Source organism: Diorhabda sublineata, chromosome 4, assembly GCF_026230105.1.
Source record: "Diorhabda sublineata isolate icDioSubl1.1 chromosome 4, icDioSubl1.1, whole genome shotgun sequence".
Taxonomy (NCBI): Eukaryota; Metazoa; Arthropoda; class Insecta; order Coleoptera; family Chrysomelidae; genus Diorhabda; species Diorhabda sublineata.
The window spans coordinates 16273185-16293420 of record NC_079477.1 but is presented as its reverse complement, the minus strand read 5'-3'; the positions used below and the strand labels follow the sequence as shown (position 1 = coordinate 16293420).

At 29.2% G+C, this 20236-nt stretch overlaps 2 protein-coding genes across 3 annotated transcripts in view; one reads left to right on the top strand and one right to left on the bottom strand.

Annotated features, from left to right (window-relative positions):
- Window positions 1–19759, top strand: part of LOC130443596 (protein kinase C) — a 67366-nt gene extending 47607 nt beyond the window's left edge. The window contains exon 12 of the mRNA XM_056778348.1: window positions 301–19759. Coding sequence (XP_056634326.1) covers window positions 301–465 — 165 coding nt within the window. The 3' untranslated portion in view covers window positions 466–19759. The remainder of the gene's footprint in view (window positions 1–300) is intronic.
- An 88-nt stretch (window positions 19760–19847) lies between these two features.
- The window catches only part of LOC130443595 (dynein heavy chain, cytoplasmic), a 40059-nt gene continuing 39670 nt past the window's right edge, over window positions 19848–20236 (bottom strand). For both annotated transcript variants that reach the window (XM_056778345.1, XM_056778347.1), the window contains one exon: window positions 19848–20229. In XM_056778345.1, coding sequence (XP_056634323.1) covers window positions 19961–20229 — 269 coding nt within the window. In that variant the 3' untranslated portion in view covers window positions 19848–19960. The remainder of the gene's footprint in view (window positions 20230–20236) is intronic.

Sequence of the window (20236 nt, the reverse complement as noted above, 5' to 3'; positions counted from 1 at the left end):
TTGGTAAAATGATTATAGAATTGTATCAAGACAGTCAAATGAAGTTAGGTTTTTTAATAAAAAACATGTTCCAAAAACTCGTTTAGTAATAAAAAGCAGTGAGAATTTGAACAAAAACTGAATTTTGAGGTAGTATGAAAATTTGAGTGTTGTCAACAAAATTGTATGATTATTCATTTGAAAAACTAGTTTGCTGTAATATAGAATAATAAATTTGTGGTTGTAAGTAAACCAACACAAACCTGAGTTCTTTCAAACTAACATAATTTTTCTATGTTATATATGAAATATTTTTTACAGAAAAGCAGAAAGGACGTGACAAATTTCGATGCAGAATTTACAAGGGAAGAACCCATCTTAACGCCAGTGAGTAATGAGGTACTTCAATCTATAAATCAAGAAGAATTCCGTGGATTTTCCATGATTAATCGAGATTTTAACCCAGCCAGATTTCTTGCCGAATAGGCTTCTTTGTGTACCTAAAGTAAAACCAGGTACCAAAAATTAATTTAGTCCTGTATGTACCTTTTGCAAAATGTTTATGTCGGTTTCTATGTTATTCGTATTTCTTAAACTACAATGTATTGATTGGGTAGACTTACTATTTCACTTGAATTTTGTAATTATACTAAATTGAAACGGGGGTAATTTACGTAATATAAAATCAGGATAAGAAAAATCGAATGTAAATTTATTATATAAAAATTTAATTAAGGAAAAAGACTAAACTTTAAAAAAGTATTCGTGTACATAAAGTTTCTAATAACGTTTATGTTATATGAAACCAGTTATTGTAATTGTTTTAGCAAATAAGGAAACATTTTGTTACTAAACACTTATAAGTTTATTATATTAATTTTCTGTCATCAATATGCGTAAAAAGTTGAAATTAATTGATGATTACTATTGATTAAAATTGGAAGTTGAATTTATTGGAAGAAATTTATGTGCATAACGTTATTTATTGATCATTGTAAGATGTTTATATTAAATTAAAATAGATTAATTGGAATGAAGTTCTAAAATATGGATATTAACCCGTAAAAAATATCTATCCAGGATGAGGGATCACATAGAGTTCTAAAAACAATTAACATTGATAAGTGGTCAAGTTTATTGCTGAATAAAAAATTTTAGAAACAATTTTATTGGCACACAGGAACAAAAATGACGATATATTAGAAATAAATAAAATTTAGTTGATGTTATGATCATGAGTTGAAATTTCTAAAACCATTGGTGTTACTTATATTGAACACAATATTTACTACTGCTACAATATTATTCACGACTACACTGACAGAAATGCGTGTTGATAATCGAGTATCTTCTTCAAAGATCAAAGGTAAACTTAAAACTTATTTAATTTGTTCCACATATTTACTAAATATCTTACATCAATGCACTGCGCTGCCACAAAAATTTACAGTCTGTAAGTTTCACATATAATTCGTATCGAATAAAGTGTAGAACGTAATGAATAAGTCCTTTTTTTAATTTTTCATGCATATTTCAAATGAGCTCCAAGTCTGCCCAACTTATTTATCTTTACAAGAATTACAGCTATTTTTTGTTAATACTGCTCTTTTCCAAATCCATTATTTTATACTCAGGATTACTTAAAAACTGTGTCAAAGTATTGTTTATAAACAGTTGAACAATAGGTTTCTAGATGTTGATAGAGACAAATTACATATTCCTTACAGTCTGCACTTTATATTTTATTAGCTGAAATTAAATATGAAATTTTACCCCTGAATGGGAGTTTTTCTTGAGAGAAGGTGCACTGGTGTAGAAAATTGAATATATATAAAGGATCAATTAAGTTTCAACTTAATTTTGATCTCGCAAGATGAGAACTTGAATAACTTAGAGTACGCCAGGTAGTGTTATTTTGAGTGTTACTGTAGTGATAGTAAATAGTAAGTTCGCCCATATGAACAAGATAATTGTACAAGTTGATATAAATGATAGAACAATTATTTTAAAAGGTATAATCCATAGTTAAACATTCTGATAGATGAGTTCGTATACCTCGGAGCCTCGATAAACCTAGTAATGATGTTAGTAAAGAGACAAAAAGGAGTATAATGCTTGCTAATAGATGTTATTTCGGACTGTTAAAATTCATAAAACGATCCTCTCAAGAAGTACCAAGTTAAACATTTATAAGACGTTAACTATACTAGTTTCAATATATGGATCGGAAACCTCGATCGGAGATAAACTGAGGAGACGTTAATATTGATCTTCGAGATAAAGATAATGAGAAACATTTACGAGGCTCTCCAAAAAAATAACGTCTGGAGTCGTAGATAAAACTTTGTCTACAACTTATACAGATCAAGAAACAGAGGCATAAGAAAGACAATTAAAATTGGTAGACAACAGTGTGTCCACAAAAAAGAACTTGAGTCCATACAAACTAACAGTAGAGGTAAAATGAGACCAAGGCTAAGATGGAGCAACGAAGTCCCTGAAGATACTACAAAGATTGGTGCATCAAACTGGATGGTCCTTGCAAGAGATCGGAAGAAAGTCGAGGTTTCCGTGTAAGGCTGTAACGCTAATGAAGATGATGACATGTGAAAAAATGAACAAGAAATTAAAAATGTTGCTTTTTAAAAACTTTTTTCACCTGATGTAAACGTAAGCAATTTCAGAATAGTACACAAGGATATTAATAGAACATTTGAAGGAAAAGGGTGTCAAATGTCTTTTTTAATCTCCGCGTTTGTTTTTGGATAGAGCTTTATTGCGTCAATACTAAAATATCGTTAGTTTATCTACACATTTAATTCGTGAATCATTACTAATATTAATAAGTTATGCAAAAGAATTTAAATTACATTTTGGCATACAGATCACTTGACTACTTGTTTATTAATACAATACTGTCATATTTTTCTTTAATCTATTTTTGTTATTCGAATTGAGTATTTTCTAGAATAAGGTTTATAAATACGCTAGCTAAGCTAATTAACTATTGTAAATTGTAAATAATGCTTCGATGACGTGTAAAAAGTGAATGTTTCGGTGCGTAAAATTAGTATATATTTATGGTCTATCCACTTATTACTTCAGTTTAAGAATAGCGGATAAAATCTATTAAGTTATAGAAACCTCTTTCGGTACATATATGTGGCGATAGAATTAATAATTTAGTCAGATGATATAATTTTTTGTCGAAAAACTGATCGAGAAAACTTGAAGCTTTAATTAACTTAAACATGTATGTTGGTATTTGAATACATTAGTTTTCATCGCCTTACCTCGAATTATTTTTATTGTTATTAATTCACGTTCTGGTGAATTCTTGAAAGTTTCCAAACATACATTTTATTTTTTATCAACAATACAAATACTCTGTATATTTTATGAAAGAATTTCATTGCGTCATTACAACTCAATGTCCAGCAACTTTTTGTTTCCATTGGGATAATATAAATAGAACTAACTTTTCAATACAAGCGCTTAAAATTTCATGTAGTAAAAGAGTTTCTCCAAGGAACATTTTTAATATGTCCAAATCTTCATTAATATAAGCTTTACCTTCTGTTTTCAACTCAAATTTTTAAAGACAAGGGTGACATGATCAAATTCATAACTCTTTTCTGAAATTTTTTGGTAGATTTAGAAGGTTACAAGGAATATTCGTTAACAATTAAAGCCAGAATATTGTTTACTGAATCTCTAAATACGATTATTAAAATTAATGTGAGGATTTTCATAGTATGGATATTTCGTCATAGGAGTTCAAAAACTTGATCCTAAAACACAAAGTAGTTGTTATGTAAGTTAGTTTAACCAAATGCCTGTAACTACCTGAACATGAATAAATCTTGAATCTTCTTAAATATTGGAGCCGCTTTCTTGAGAATGTTTCTTGAATCTGTTATTTATCTGCATTTAATGCATAAAACTCATTTTATGTTGATTTGTTTCTTTGGGCAGGTATATTATAAGGGCATAAACACCACCTAATCACACACCATTAAGGAGAGTTGAGCCAACTCATTGCCCAGTAAAAAAATCCAGATGTTTCTAGCATCCATGATAAAAATTTTTTTTGAAGCATTAAACCAACTTGTTGTTTACTTACTCCTGTTTGGTTTTACTTTACAAAATTGTTTATCTATCTATTCTTTCGAAAGTAATACAATCAAATTCAGTCTATTTTTTAAGTTTGCTTCTTTTTTGTTATCATAATGAAATCATAAAAAAATAAACCAGAATAACTTGGAAAAAAATAAATCGAACAATTCATGATTAAACTATGATTTTTCGAATTTAATATTGAAAAAAAGGAATATTGAATATTTTAAATCATTGTTACTTTCGACAGAGTTTCCAACATCAGTTTAAATTGATAAACTGATATTTTTGAAACTGTACAAACAAATTGGTCTATTTATTTCTATTAGCAACAGTGGTATACTTTATTATTTAATAAAACTGTTAGATACACTACCAAAAGTTTGCACCAGATCGAGGAAGCTTTGAATGGAGGATGGTCAAAGATTGGGGAACTATTGGTTTTCCAAACAAGCGTTGCAAAAAATACGTAGGTGATAGGAAGCTTGGTAGTTTTGTAGTAGATGAAAATAAGATATTGAACTAAATATATAAAGATTTGCTATCCAAAAAACTTGGTTATATTCAGGTTTGTTCGGAATTCAACATATTCGTGCACGAAATTGGGCATGAAATAATTCTGTTTACTGTGGTAGTTCTTGGGTAATAATGCTATAAAAAGGGCGTTTCCAATTTGTTATCCCAAATTATACACTGCTGTCTTCGTATTTTGCTTGCTAGTGGACCAGTTTCCAAACATCTGTAATTAGAGTAAACTCACCAAGGGTTGTAAATGTTAAGTGTGAGCACCTTGTGAATGAAGTAGCTGTGAACCCTTTTTCGTGAATAAAATACCTAATCTAATCGGGGAACTGTTGTAAAATTTTAGTGAAAACCAACCATTCTTACGTTCACGCCTGTTCTAGTTTCACACGACTAATGTGGGGTCGTCATAAAATAAAAGATAGATCATAGGTGAATAATAGTGAAAACACACTTGACATATAAAAATTAGGAAAAACATTCCATGGATAGTGGCTAAATTATGACGTATAGGGTAATATTAAGTTAGATAGGTTTTAAAATTGAGATTAAAAGTTGATTAAAAAGGCTTAATCAATACACTTCAAATATTTAATATAAAAATAATAATAATAATAAGAAATGCTGAAAATAATTTTTAGTTCGTTTAAATCACCGAGATGTACAGTTTTAATGATTTTGCACTCTGCTTATTACTTTAAATATTTTTGCACAAATGTTCATATATTATTACTATTAGTACTCTAAATGTAATGTATTAAATTTGTGAACACATAATTGTTGATAATTGATAAATGATAATGGAAAATTCAAGATTTCATCTTTTTGGGCCGATAACTAAGTGTTTTATTTTTGCTTAGAATTCTGATTCTCACACAAAATTGAAATGAAACATACATATAAGTAGATTGGATAAATCCTACTTGAATGCTCACGTGTGTATTATTTATTTTTACCTTAAAACGGCAGTATTGTTTACATAACGCTGGTGAATACAAGAGTGAAGTTTTTAGATTTGAAATTTAAGATGCATGTATACTTAAACATGTCAATATATAAAATTAAAAAATTTTGCTTTAAAACATCTTGAGTAATATAAGTATCACATTCGAATTTCTACTCTCGTCCCTTTATCATACACTCCAGAGTTCTAATAAACACTTGAATCTGTTCAAAGGATTTTCTACATTGTTTGTAAAGAAACTTGATAATTCAGTGTTTTTCCCCTTTTTTTAAATCGTCTATAGTAATTTCTTTTGCATTCTTCCTTCCTCTGAAAGCCTCTCTTTTAGGTAGATGCACTTTTCTATACCACAGAATTATTTCATGCTAATAAAAGGCTTTTGCTTCTTATCTGACCCCGTTTCCTGTGATATTAAATATACTCATGTCACGATCAGTGCGCCTCTTAAATTAAAGCTAGAAGGAAATGTCTTTGTCACAGTGTCAACTCAGTCGCTCTAGTAGTTATCATAATTTCACTGCACTGCTATATTTGACCAAAAAATGTGCAAAAACGGACTTTATATTGGATTTGGTAATTATATGGTTTCGATTAGTGTACTCACAATTTAATATAGGATTTCCAGCGTATCAATTCAGACGTTAAAGTTGAAGCAAATGACTCCAAATAAATCATTGGTAACCCAAAAAATAGTTAATGATCACCAAAGTATTAACCACATTTTAATTTAAAATGACATGCAAATATTTAATATGTCGTTGTCCTATTAAAGTAAATTAATTTAGGGTAATAATTAGTTACCTGCACATAGTAAATAAACTCCTTGTTTGATCCTTTATTATTATAAGATACAAATGATTTTTTTGAGCGTTTATTCAACCAAAGGTTAAAAAAATAAAACTCCTACAATTTCAATAATCCTTTATAACAATAATAAACGTAAAAGTCAGTCCTTTTAAAACTAATAATAAATTTTAAAAATCTTAAGAAGAATCTGTCTAATAATTTACTGCACAATTAATGCTTTCTTAGCTTTGGCTGGTTGTCCTCTTTTGCGTTTCATGCCAATTGGAATAGCTCTTGCCTCTGACATGCTTAAGCTGAATTGCCAATTCAACGAGAAGCTTGCAAATATAAACTTTGAGAAACTTTATGCAAATGCATGATCCGTGTAAGCAATTTGCTTTTCTCGGGGCATCGTTACAACGCTAGTAACGTTTTACTCCTTCAGTCATATGAACTTTTTCTATTGACCAGGTCATCTCATTTTTGATCAATTCCTCTGCGTTTCGCACAGTCGTCAATTTTCTTTTGAAAACCCAAGCTTTGCCTTGCCTTCGACGTTTTTTCTCCGCTCCGTGATTTTATTACCGTCTTCATCTGATTTTGTTGAAGAACTCAACAGCGGAACACAAGTAAATTGTTTGTATTCTACTATTCCAACAACATCTGAATTGTGGGTATCTTATTTGTGTTTTCAATGTCATGATTATCAGTAAGAGAATTTTGTATTAAACGTAATTCACATACTACTTACGATTTGTTTTTAAAATATATATGAATCATGGTATTCACGTTTACTTGGTACTTTTTGTTAAAGGTAATCCATTATTGTGAATTACCCGAAAAAAATCGTGTTGTTGGAAACAAAGAATAGAGAGGAGTGACATTGAAATTAAACTGAAAATACTTATTTCATTATAGAAAGAAAATTGAAACAAAGTTCATGAGCAAATAATATTAGAAAAAAATAAAAGAGGTAGAAAAAGCAGTTGTTATAATAATGAACATAATAATATTGAATTTGCAATTTATATTGAGTGGCAATTATTTAGAATGAAAAAATAAAGTACGAGTAGTGCATAGAGCAGGCTCAGAAAAAAAAGGATTCGTAAATATACGGATAAAAGAAAAATAATAAGAAAATAAGTAGAACATGTGAAACCATATTAGTAGTAAGGTTATTATTACTTAATCAGTTCGAAAAAAAATATGATTAAGTAATGACTAAGAAAATTCATATAAAACAAGAATTAGATAAAAGTGAAGGCACAGATCTATGATAGAGTACCAAAAGTATAAACTCGAGATAAATAATAGTCATTAAAAAATAACTCCAGCTTTGAATGATAATATTAGAACGTTAAATTACTCAATTTAAAGATGTGAATTTATTAAAACCAATTTGGTGTAAATGTACGAATATACATAAAACTTCATATTGTATTCACTAGATGCATGTTATTCTATCCCAGCAGTGTTCTATTTATTTTTGTCTAGTGACATATTTAACAGATTTCTTCTTTTTTAACGATAAGTTGGAACCATCATGTTTTTTATGTTCCCATCATATTTTGTTGGAATAATACATTTTACACCATTTCAATTTATATATAAATATATTGTTATGTTTTAAATTAATCAAGATCCTCTAATTGTTTTATATATCTGTGTAAATACCGCGCGTAAAACCTTATCTATAATTAACAGCTTATTTACGCTAATCTTGCATTCTAGTTCTTTCCGTCACACTCTAAAACAACATTTGGTGCCTTGAAATAAACTCGTCGTATTGATAAAACTTTATGCTCTGGAAATTTTCCTCTGCATATATATACTTCTATATCCATTCCACTTTCAACCTGATTACTCTTCAATCAACAACAATTCTTATCAAATTTCAAATTTTCATCTTCTTATCATACTCCTCTATTTTCTTTCTATTTGGATATTCTGAAAAGCTATATGTCCTCTGACCATAGAAATATGTCGAAGTGAAAGTCAATACATTTCCGATATTATAAATATGAAGTTTCAAGTAAATCTAATTATGTTCAGTTCATTCATGAGCTTTTGCACTGTTTTCAGTAAGTTTTTTTTATATTTATTTATCATTCGACTCTTAGTTCGTTGCTTTTCAGTTTTCAATGATCCCTTGGTTCCTTTAATTTTTATTTACTTCATGCAATTTCATTGAATCTAGATGGTCTTCTGTAATTCTTGACCAGAGAATAAAATAATGATCTACTGTTTCCATTTTTTTCTAAAGTTTATTTGGATGAGGTCAAGTCGTAAAAAAGCCAAGATTTCAAAATTGCGTAGCTTTAATGTGCTACAAATAATGCTAATTATTTCAACATTATCAAAAATATAAATGATTTTTTCTAATATTTCATCTTTAATTAAACTCATCTACCCTTGGAAAAACTGCTTTTTTGTTAATAACTGTCAGATTTCTGACCAGTGTCACTGTTAATCCTTACCTTGAACATCTCGCATTTATATTAAGAAAATCCTTATTACTACAAATAAATATCTTGATAAAATAATTATGGGGATATCAATATTATATTACTTTTAAAAAACATAACACTATACTATATATAATGTCTCAATGCATATATTTAGATTTTATTTTTTTGCTGTGATTTCGTAATATCAAACAGATGCAAAAATGAAATTGAAATCACGTGTTAATCTAGTCATTGAAGGCCTATCTATTCATAATAAAGTTTATAAGGTGATCTAAGAGGATGGCAATGTTCCATATTTCCTTGTTCTTATTTGATATAAAAATGTTTACATAATTTTAAATTAGCGGATACTAAATATCTTCTCTAAATGTAAAAAATTAATTATAGAAAAAAATTGTTATGGTTTTTTAGAAGGGAAAACTTATAAAATGCCATATATCATGTATATAGTATATTTTTCATTAGAGGGGGAAAGTATGTTTTTTTTATGAAAGGTTGAAATTTTTGCCGATTCTGTATATGTACATTGTAAAATAAAAATTTGTTTAGTTAGTTAAAAATCTGTTATACAGGAATGCATACCCTCCTTCTCTATTTATCGTTTATTTTTAACATATTTCCTTGCTTTTAAAGCTTTTTCACATCGGAACATTCGATCTCATCGAGAAATGTTAGATCACCTTGTATAGTAGTTAATGCAGTCTTATAATTTAAGAATTTACGGAATCCTAAAAGCAAGTCGAATTTTCTGAATCTCGCCAATATATTAGGAAACGTGAATGTTTCTTTTATATACGGAATAATTATACTTCTAGGATTCCTGTTCTGAGCCTTAAAGAACACTGTTTCTAGACTGCAGCAAAATAGTATAACAAATAAGAAAGCCATTCAACTAACAGAATTGTCGAGTTTAGTACAATTTGTAACAAATTAGTGTTTCAATACTAAAAATTGCAAGATTGTTGAAATCCTTTTAGAAAAGAATTCATTAGTATTCCTTTTAGATCTTGAAAAACTTTGTTTTGTTTTTTATACTGTATCATTATTTAATGTATGGGTACAGTATTGAAGTTGTATTGCGCATTTTAAATAAAAAATCGAATACATTTTTTGAAGAAAAATTATATGTGAATATTGTGTCTTCATAGCTCGTGGAATGGGTTTTCTAAAATATATAATTTGGAATTCTTTTTATATTTGTAACACATGCATCATTTATTGTATACTTAAGTTTCAATCTTACTTAAATCAAATACTTAACTGTATCACTTAAGTTAAAAAATTGAATCCTTTTTTCAATGTTAGAAATCTAATTAGGGATAATTAAAATTTTCTCCCCGATTCTGACCAGTGACAGAATAGCTTACAGTCATATTTAAAAAAAAAACTTTCACAATCAATGTCTTGCTCCTGGTAAAAAATAACATAAATTTTCACAAAATAAAGATGCCAACATTTATATACTCTGCTATTATTTAGTGGTCTTCTATCTCATGTATTACTGAAAACTATGTAAATTAAAATCAATATTGACCAAAAAATGAAAAAAGATTAGAAAAAAAATAGGTAATTTTTAGTATTGATTATAATGTGTTATTGGTGCAATCTAGTCGATCTGTTCTGTTGGTTTGATGAAACTAATTGCCCCTATTTCTTAGATATATAACACTAAATAATTGTTTTCTAGTTATGTTGTGATAATGTGTAAAATTGAATTTATGTGAAATAATATGAATCTCATTCATATTCACGTAAAGACTTAGGAATTGCATATAAAAAATGCTTAAAGTTGTTAAAAAAACTACCAAAGATTTTATTTATTTTGTAAATGTATCTATTCGAATTACTAAAGGAATATTCATTCTCATATGTATTTACGTGTACTGTTGTTTGTAGTATCTACATTTTAGCGAATAAAAGCATTTAATGACCTTAGTTATAAAATAATTGAAAGGGGCTATAATTTGGATATATTTATTGATATATTATGAATAAGATGTTAATCTTTTTACAATAATACATTCGTTTGATGTAAATATAATTAGTATTAAATTTGAATTCGAAGACATAAAAAATTCAAAGAAAGGTTAATAGTGAAATTACAAATCAAAAAATAGATTGATAACAAAATGGATATTATTGCTATTCTCAAAAAATATTTATATTTTTAAGTTTAATCATGTGAATGTTGGGCAGAATGCTATCTGCTAACCAAGACGATCGGGTTCAATCGTGGGTCCAGACTCTCTACTACAGAAATGTATTATTATGATTAAGGTCTTTTTGTAAAGTAAAGAAGAATTTAGAAACATTATACATAATAATAACTCAGTAAAGAAAGGTGATGTAAATAGGTTGAAACATATATAATCATCTTAACGAGAAGGATGAACGTGGTGTGCTGCTACTAATTCTTAATACTAATAATTACTTCACAGAAACCACGTGCCACTGAATATCTTCTTCTTCCTCTTTCAATAGGACCAGGTCATGTTCAATCCTCCTACATTTGGCCCTCTTCCTAGATCTTCCTGAGAAGCTAAACTCCAGTTCTCGTACCACCTCATTGGTGGTCTGCCTACAGGTCTGCGTGTGTTCGGTCTCTGAGTTTTAGCCTACTTTGCCCATCTGGCATCCTTTCTATGTGATCCGTCCAGAATCTTTTTCGTGTCCTGACCCATCTCACCACATCCTGTACGCCCAATTCTTCTCTTATGTCGTTATTGCTTATTCCGTCCCTGAGGGTGACTCCCTTGATGGTTCGCAGTATTTTCATCTGTGGGGTTCTCATTATTTTTTTTGTTGTTGATGTCTCAGCTCTGGTTTCTGAGGCATATGTGTGAATAGGTCTCACACACGTTTTATAGATTCTGGTCTTGCTCTGTGAGCTCATCACTTTGTTTCTCCACACTATATCTCTCAGACAGCTGCTGACTTTTGATGCTTTCATCATCTGTGCTCGTGCCTCCTCTGACAGGTTTCTTTCACTAGATATATTCATTCCCAGGTAATTGAATCTTGATACCTGCTGTATCATTCCCCTATCGACTGCCAATTTGCATCTGATAGGATTTTTTGATATTACCATTGATTGTGTCTTGTTGACTGAGATGCTCAAATTTTTTCGGCAGAAATTTTCATCTTATATAGTAGACGTTGTAAGTAGTCTTCATTTTCTCAAGTTCATTGTTTATATTATCAGTGCCAGGCGTCTTCCGGTTCTTCAGTTTTTTTTGTTGTTTATTGAACTTCCTCCACCGTTATTTCGGGTTCATTGTTGTCGTCATTTGGCGTGATTTCAATAGTCGATGCATTATCATTGGGCGCACCATACATGTTTTCGAAATATCTAATCCATGTCTCCTGTGTTATCTCATTCACCTGTACATCCTCCGTCATCTGTTTCCTTCTGTTTCGTAGCATATTCCATATCTTCCTCTGGCCACTATATAGATCTCCCTCCATTTCGACCGAGAATTTTTCCCAGTACTCCTTTTTTAGTTGTTTTATCCTGTTATTTAATTGGTTTCTAACGATTTTATAGTTCTGGTATTTGGCTGGGCTTCTGTTGTTGACATATTTGATGTATACTTTTTTCTTTTCTTTTGCAAGTTCCTTAACTTCGCTGGTGAACCAAGGTTTCGTTTTGCCTTTAGCATTGGTATTTACATTTCTTATTCCTATGGCTTACTTTGCACTATATTATCCTTAATTTTTTCCCAGGCTAATCCTTATATATGGTCTTCTCTAATTTTTTCATTAATTCTCTGTTCGTATAATCCTCTTGTGCTGTAATCTTTAGCAATTCTATGTTGAACTTAGTGATGAAGATGGGTTCTTTCATTTTTTCTGTATGCTTGCGGTTCGGTACTTGCACAAGATAAGATTATGTTGTGTTCCTATGTTTAGGATGCTAGTACTCTGACATCAAGGATATGTTGCGGTTCTACTTTTCTGTTCGTGATCACTTAACCAATAACCGATTTATCTCCTCTAGTATTATTAAATGTATATTTTTGTTGATCTTTATGAAAAAATGTATTATTGATTCTCAGCTCATTATATGTACATAACTCCAGAAGCATCTTACCATTCTCATTTCTTGTTTCCTCGTTAAAACATTACATGGTACCTGGAACTGCATCATACGTGAGTTGAGGTCTCCCATTATGAATACCTTGTCGTTCATTGATAGTCTATCCAAGGTGTTTTGTAGATCATCGAAAAACTGTTCTCTTTCCTCTCTTGGTTTCTTTATATCTGGTGCGTACAAGCTTATCAGATGGGTTCTATTGGTATATTAGTATATTTTGGTGTATGTACTGTACGTTTTCAATGAGATGTTCCAGTTTCTCGTGTACTACTATACCCACACATACCCTGTATGTGCGCTGTGCACTCCTGCAAATATCGATGTTATTGATAGCGATTTCTAGTAGTACTTCCTGATCTTTGTTGTTCCATGATGTGATATTTTAGCAGGCCAATCTGAGTTTGTTCCGTTTCCATTCTCGTTTTTTTCTTTTTCTCGCCGTGTCTTTGACCAAAATCATCCGTCCTGTTTCGGAGGCCAAAGTATCAGTTATTTGAGCAGTTTTGGATTTTGTAAAAGGCAGGTTGCTAACCTCACCTTTAAACCCTCCTTTATCTGGGCTTGGGACCGGCAACAGAGCCTTCGGACTACTCGATCCATCCAACTACTCTGTAGGCGGAGTTGCCACTGAATATGTTTCAGGAAATGCAATGAGGTACTATAACCCATATCTTAGGATTTCCTTTTACAACCAGAATCATTGTTAGCCACAATTGAATTTAAATTGCTTGTAATTCTTTTTGTAGCTGTTGAAATTCTTCTATAATTCCACTTGAAAAGGGTTACAAAATCCAATCAGGTGTGTTCATTTTGAAAATATTATATTGTTGATTTAAATCACAATTAGAAAGTATATCTTCAACTTTTTTTCCATCTCTTATCATTTTAGGTTCTTTTTGAATACCTCTCGCTGTAGTGCGAACCACTTTGGAATTCACTAAAATAGACATTCCAATCCATAGTTTAACTGTCTGTAGAGAACCGGAACACAGGTAGAAATGTCCATACTGGAATAAATTACTAAGAGAGGTATAAAGTTCTATTAGTATGTTTTTCTGCAGATACTGCAGTATGAATCTCAATCCTGATAAATGTCTTATATTCTAAATGAATGTTATATCCACTGTGAAATATTAATCTCAATTAGTGAAACTAATAAATGAGTATATGTTTAGCGAACAAAAGTACAAATTAACATTGTTGTAATAATAATTATAAATATTATCACTGTTGTCTTCTTTCAGAAAAATCTTATATGAGACCTTGGTCTTTCTGGAGTGTCCGTATTACTATCCTCTGTCGCATCCTCTATTACAACTGCTTACACATTATTTCAGTAGGACTGAATATGCCTGGTTGTTAACTACTCCCTGCTTATATCTCTACCGTCTTGCCTTTGTTTTCTATAATGTGCTTTATGATTATGTATGCACTTCTCCATCGTTCCTACCCTGAGATCAGGGATGTTCATACATCCATGTCGATTTCATATGTTTCTTTCACGTATACGCAAACATCCTGAACTTTATAACAGGAGTAGAATTTATAGATCAGCTGTAAACATTAAACCCAGTACTGTAGAATGAAAAGGGGTTACAATAGACCCTTTGGGTCGTAGTGTATATGACACCCTGTATTACACATACATACATATCTCTATGAAGAATAGTTTTTCAAGCATTAATCACAAGTAAACGGATATGTATTTATCAAACACATGGACATATAAACATTGTTGTTAATATTATAATTGATCGATGTTGGTTAATGTTGGGATTAATTAATCTGCCATGATTGACTCCTTGTTATGTTCAGATGAATCAATATGAAAGTTCGCAGAAATAATGGCGGTTGTTAAGCAGAACTGATTACCATAGTAAAAGTTGATAACCACCTTTTTCTTCCTAGCAATTAATGCAGAAATGTAAATATAATATGGGGAACTTAAAAAGGCATGTCATTGACAGTTTAAACGGAGGAGCTGATAACGGTCCTTGGTAATTTAAATTGTTTTTCATTTTCACAAATATTTTCTATTTTAAGATTTTATCAAAATCTTTTAATGAATAATGCTATGATTTTCTTTTCACTCAACGTCCTAAGATTTGGTTTAATTAAAAATTGATTAGTAGATTGAGTATTTCATCAGATATTTAACGTTTTTTTCTTGCTTTTTATGTAAAACATTACCGATAATCATTTTATTTGAAGGAATCTATTTTATTCCATTGATTTAAAGGATATATCTAGTTTGGTCCAATAATATATAATAAATATATACTGCTACTCAAAAATTATAGAAAATTATAAATTATAGAAAATTATACCTGCAAATACCGAAATAATACATTTAAGAAACATTCAAGGAGGCATTACACTCCCTGCATTATTTTATAATTGGAAAGGGTCACCAGCCAATAAAGCGCACATAAAATATATTTTGTTATGTACATAAACATTTTCAAAATATTCCGTTAGTAACTCGTTTACTTTTATGTACCATAATTTATGTATGTTTAGGTGTTTTTTGTATAAAATATTCAGAAATGTAACACGTCGTGACCTACCAAAGGATCGCTAAATATTTTTACTAGTCATTAAATATTTTGAAAAAGTTTAAGTGAAAATAATTGGGAATCCTTTCAAAGTGTATTGGTGCTAAACAGAATCAAGTATAGAAACTAAAGTTTTACTCATACTACTTATCCAAAATTCAATTTAAACGTTTATTTTGAAATCCCCAAATGAGGAACACTTTTTTTGGCTTTGCATACGTCTGTCATCCAATATTGGAACTCATTCAAACCGATAAAGAATTTGTAGCCATTCCATCTACATTACAGCAGTGATAATGTTCCTCTCCAGAATTTATTGGATGATGATTGACAATTAATTTTTCTTAACTACTTTCTCTATATTTTGTTTACGTAATACTGTTATATCCTTACCCTTACTCAAATAATGGTTTTTAACTCATTTTGAATATATATATATATATATATATATATATATATATATATATATATATATATATATATATATATGTATACATATGTTCAGTATTTTAGTAGTTGTGTTTCTGAATCCATTATACAAACAGAATGAATGTGGTGTGGTGTTATTTAATGTTTTTTTATTTATTAAATATATAAATATGTTAATTTTATTTATTTTGTACTCTTAAAATCTGCCAGATTGTGTAAAATTGACATTCAAATACATTTCAAGGAAATGTATATATTGTTAAAAATATGTAATGTTTTAGATATTTATTAATGTGAACTTAGAATAGTAAACAGATAAAGAAGATTATCTATATTTTTGCCTACTAGAACAATTAATATCAATAATATAACGAGTTTTTTTTTCAATCATAAATTTTATATATTTTAGGTTCATTCCATTTAATAATGGATTTCTTAATAGATAATATTTTTCACGTTAGGACATAATTATAGTCTTTAACAAGAATATTCGATAAAAAATCCATTATCAATTAGAAGAGAATCGTTTTAATTTTAGGTTTCCTCTGATTTGAAATTAGTTTGTTTTATATTTTTGAAGACAGGTAAAAATTTTTATGTTTTTCAAAAATTAAAAAAAAACTTTTTTTTATAACAGAAGAGACCTAAAATCAAGACGATTTATAAACATAATCATATATAAAAAGTCTAAGCAATTAAAGAAATACATATGCAGGATTTCTCAAATTATATCACCTTTCTTCTTGGCATCAAATTTAACAATGATTCCCTTTGCTATAAATATGTTATCATTAGTTATTTATGCAAGTATATATTTTATATAACAACTAGACCTTTATTGTACCCCAGATCAAGTTCTTTTTTTGTCGATGTTTCATATAGTTGAAGAATACTTGCGACTAAATCAGAAGCTTTTAGGTATGGACCTATCACATTGTTCCAATTTTTTGAGATCTGTTTTGTCGAAGTGGATGGAATGTGAGTATTTTGCGAATTTTTCATGATAATTTGTGACAATTGATCCCGATTATATTTTATTTTTGTGACTAATTTCGGATATTTTCTCTATAATTATATTATTCCATTTTCTTTTGAATTTTTCTTTTATTGCATGACTCATAAAACCCTAATAGATGGTATTTCAGAAATGGCTTGTCTAACTAGGATCTTTTATGATTATGAAATGTAATTATTGATCGTTGACCTCAGTTTTAGTTAAGGAGTATTAATAAAAGAGCTGTTAATATTAATTGGAGATGAATGTATGAAATATGAATTAACACGTAGTTTAAACTACTTTTTGATATTTAATCCTTATTGTCTATTGAATGTTTGAGTATCTTTTTAACGGAATAGAATTAGACAATGGTGCCCTACAAGTACCAATCTATTTTTTCTTATGATTGACAGCTTTTAGTTACTATTACGCTGTTAAAAAGCAATTTTATATACGGATATATACTACAAAATATTTTGAATTCTAGAAAGAAATGAGAATACATTTTTCATATCTTATAACGGCACATACAGGAAATAATTACCTTAACAATGCTATAAAAATTATCATCGGTGAAGTTCATAAATGAATTCACATCAAAAATATTTTTTTAATTTTTTTTCATCTTTTGAAGGCATTCTTAAAGTATAAAACGTTATTCAAAGGATCTCTGTCGATGTTGAATTTGTCTGACATACATGCGTGTGATAAAAAAATGTTATGAACAATGGTGAATATATAATTAAAAATTAAATTGAAGTGCATGTATCTCATGACAGAAATGTAAAATTGAATAATTCAGAAGAAATATCGTAGTTCTTTTCTGTTTAGGGTTTTTTTATTCTTTTAAATTAGCTTATTTATATGCCATAATTTTCTTAGGAGCCTAATAAAAATATATCATATATCATATCATAGACATATATCAATCCAACAAAAAATTTTCTTAGTTAATAAATAATAAATTTTTATTATTTTCTCTTCCGCTCTTGTCATTTGCTTGACTTGCCACCTTTTAAATCTGGTCATATTCATAGGTAAAATATTACTTTTTTATATAAAATACACTTTTCAAGCTAAAACATTGCAATAAAAAATTCACATATATAAAAATAAATGGAAAGCTTACTTATATAGAAATACAAATGATGCAGCATAAAAATTAGTAGTAGTAAGCAAAAGTTATAGTGTCGATACACTGAAAATGGGCAAAAATATAGTTAACCACCCTATATAAGAAAAGAAAAATTAATCTACTATTATTAGTTAATGTTTAGATCCATGTATCACAGGTCTATGTTAGCACTAGACTTAAAAATCCAAACAGATCAGAGATCAATTTTATCCAAAGATTGAGCTTTTTGATTTCTTTCATTTTTGAATATTTTCTGGAAAATGAAAGAAACAACAGTTTCACCATTACTACAAAAATTAGATCTCGTTTGCTGCTTTGCTTTTATGTATTAAAAGTTATAATATATTACAGGGTTAGATGTTCTAGCATCTGTAGGGTATTTAATAACTCTGATTCATTAATTGAACTGAAAACTAACAGTTATTAGATTACATCTATATTCCTATTTATGACAATGGCGTATTAATCTAGACCATTAATTTTTTTTAAATTTTCCCTCTATTACATTTTACCAATTTTGTGGTTTTGTTAATTATTTTGATGATAGAATAATGTAAAATATTTATTTCATATTAATAGTCAAAGTTGTTGAATTAACCCGATAATTGTAACATTAAGCAATGCCCCCCCCCCGTATATGAAAATTATTTTCAAAATTAGTTAAGGCTTATTATTTTCTACTGTTATAGGTATCTTAGTAATAGGATAATTATTCAGAAGTTGACTATCTCGAGTGAAATAAAACCAGACAGTACAAACTTAAGAAGGAATACAATTTCTTATACACTATTGAATAGTTCATGGAACATATAAATGTAAAATCACTATCTATTAAATTCCAATCTGACGGTGTAAGTTTCAATAGAATGTCGCTATAAATTATTATAACCTCTAACTATTCTACTGGATTAACATTTTAGAAAATCTGTATTATACAGAGATAGTATTTTATGTCTCCGCTGCTATAATTCTATCAGTTCGTTTTTTCCTTAAATTGTTAGAATTTGTAGCTGTTTGATTGCATCGCATGAAGCAATAATTCTCTATCTGTTTGGACGTTAAAACAATGTCTTTATTATTAATTGAACAATTAATCAGCAAACGCATGTCTCACTCACGCATTCCCACTAAAGTGATAAAGGGAAATAGTAATCTAGTGGAACAGTTGAGACCATTATAATTTATCGTGATGTCTTATTGAAGCTTACTCTAGTAGATTGTAATTAAGCTAGTTAGTAATTACATCCATATTCGTTTCATGAAAATTTTTCCAATACTATATATATTGAAATACCAAATGGGTGTTATTTTGACTTATTTTTGAGTACGATTCGAATTTATTAGTTATTTGAATACAATTTCATGAAATAAAAAATATATTTGCAGTGGAAACCCCATTTTTATAATGTTTCATTGTGTCCTTAGTGTTCCTGTTACATTTGATATTAGACTGTTCAGCTTTTGAAATATCCTATTAATGTTGAAGTAGATTTGTTTTAGATAACCTGTTTCAAAGTGGTGATTGATAGATTGAACAAGTTGTGTTCGGCTTACAGTATTGTGCCAAACCATATTCCATTTCAGCTGGCTGTTTGCACAAAAATTCACTTGACCATTGTATTGTTTAAAGAAATCATATTGTAGTATCAATGTGTTGTACTCTGATGTACCTATTTCTCTGATTGTGTACTAAAATATAAATAAACTATTTAATGTAACACTTTATTGTTTAGTATGTTGCCTATCGGGCTTAGACTTAGAATTAACTGGAATGTCAAAGGAAATTCGAATGGAAAAAAGAGACAATTCTTAAAGTTTATTAATAAAAAGTAAAATTCAACTACATTTTAAATATAGTAAATAAATAAATAAAGTGGTTAATATTTAAAGCTAGAATATATAGTAACATTTCAATTTTAATTCAAAGCTGTGGATGTAAGCAAAGCAACGCCTCGTTCGTAGAAGCTGTGAGGGTCTTGACCAGCTGCGATATTAAGTTCTACTGTATACAAAAGCTCGGTTCTTGTCGAGTTTAGATACAATGGTAAAGATAATTTGTCTTCTTTGAGTTTTTCATCACCAGTCACCCTTACCCATCGGAAAAGAGTGATAGGTAGTTCGATCATAATGCTCGAAGTTAATAGTAACTGATTATTTCGACACTGAGCCCCTTGTAATTTAATTCCTGTAAA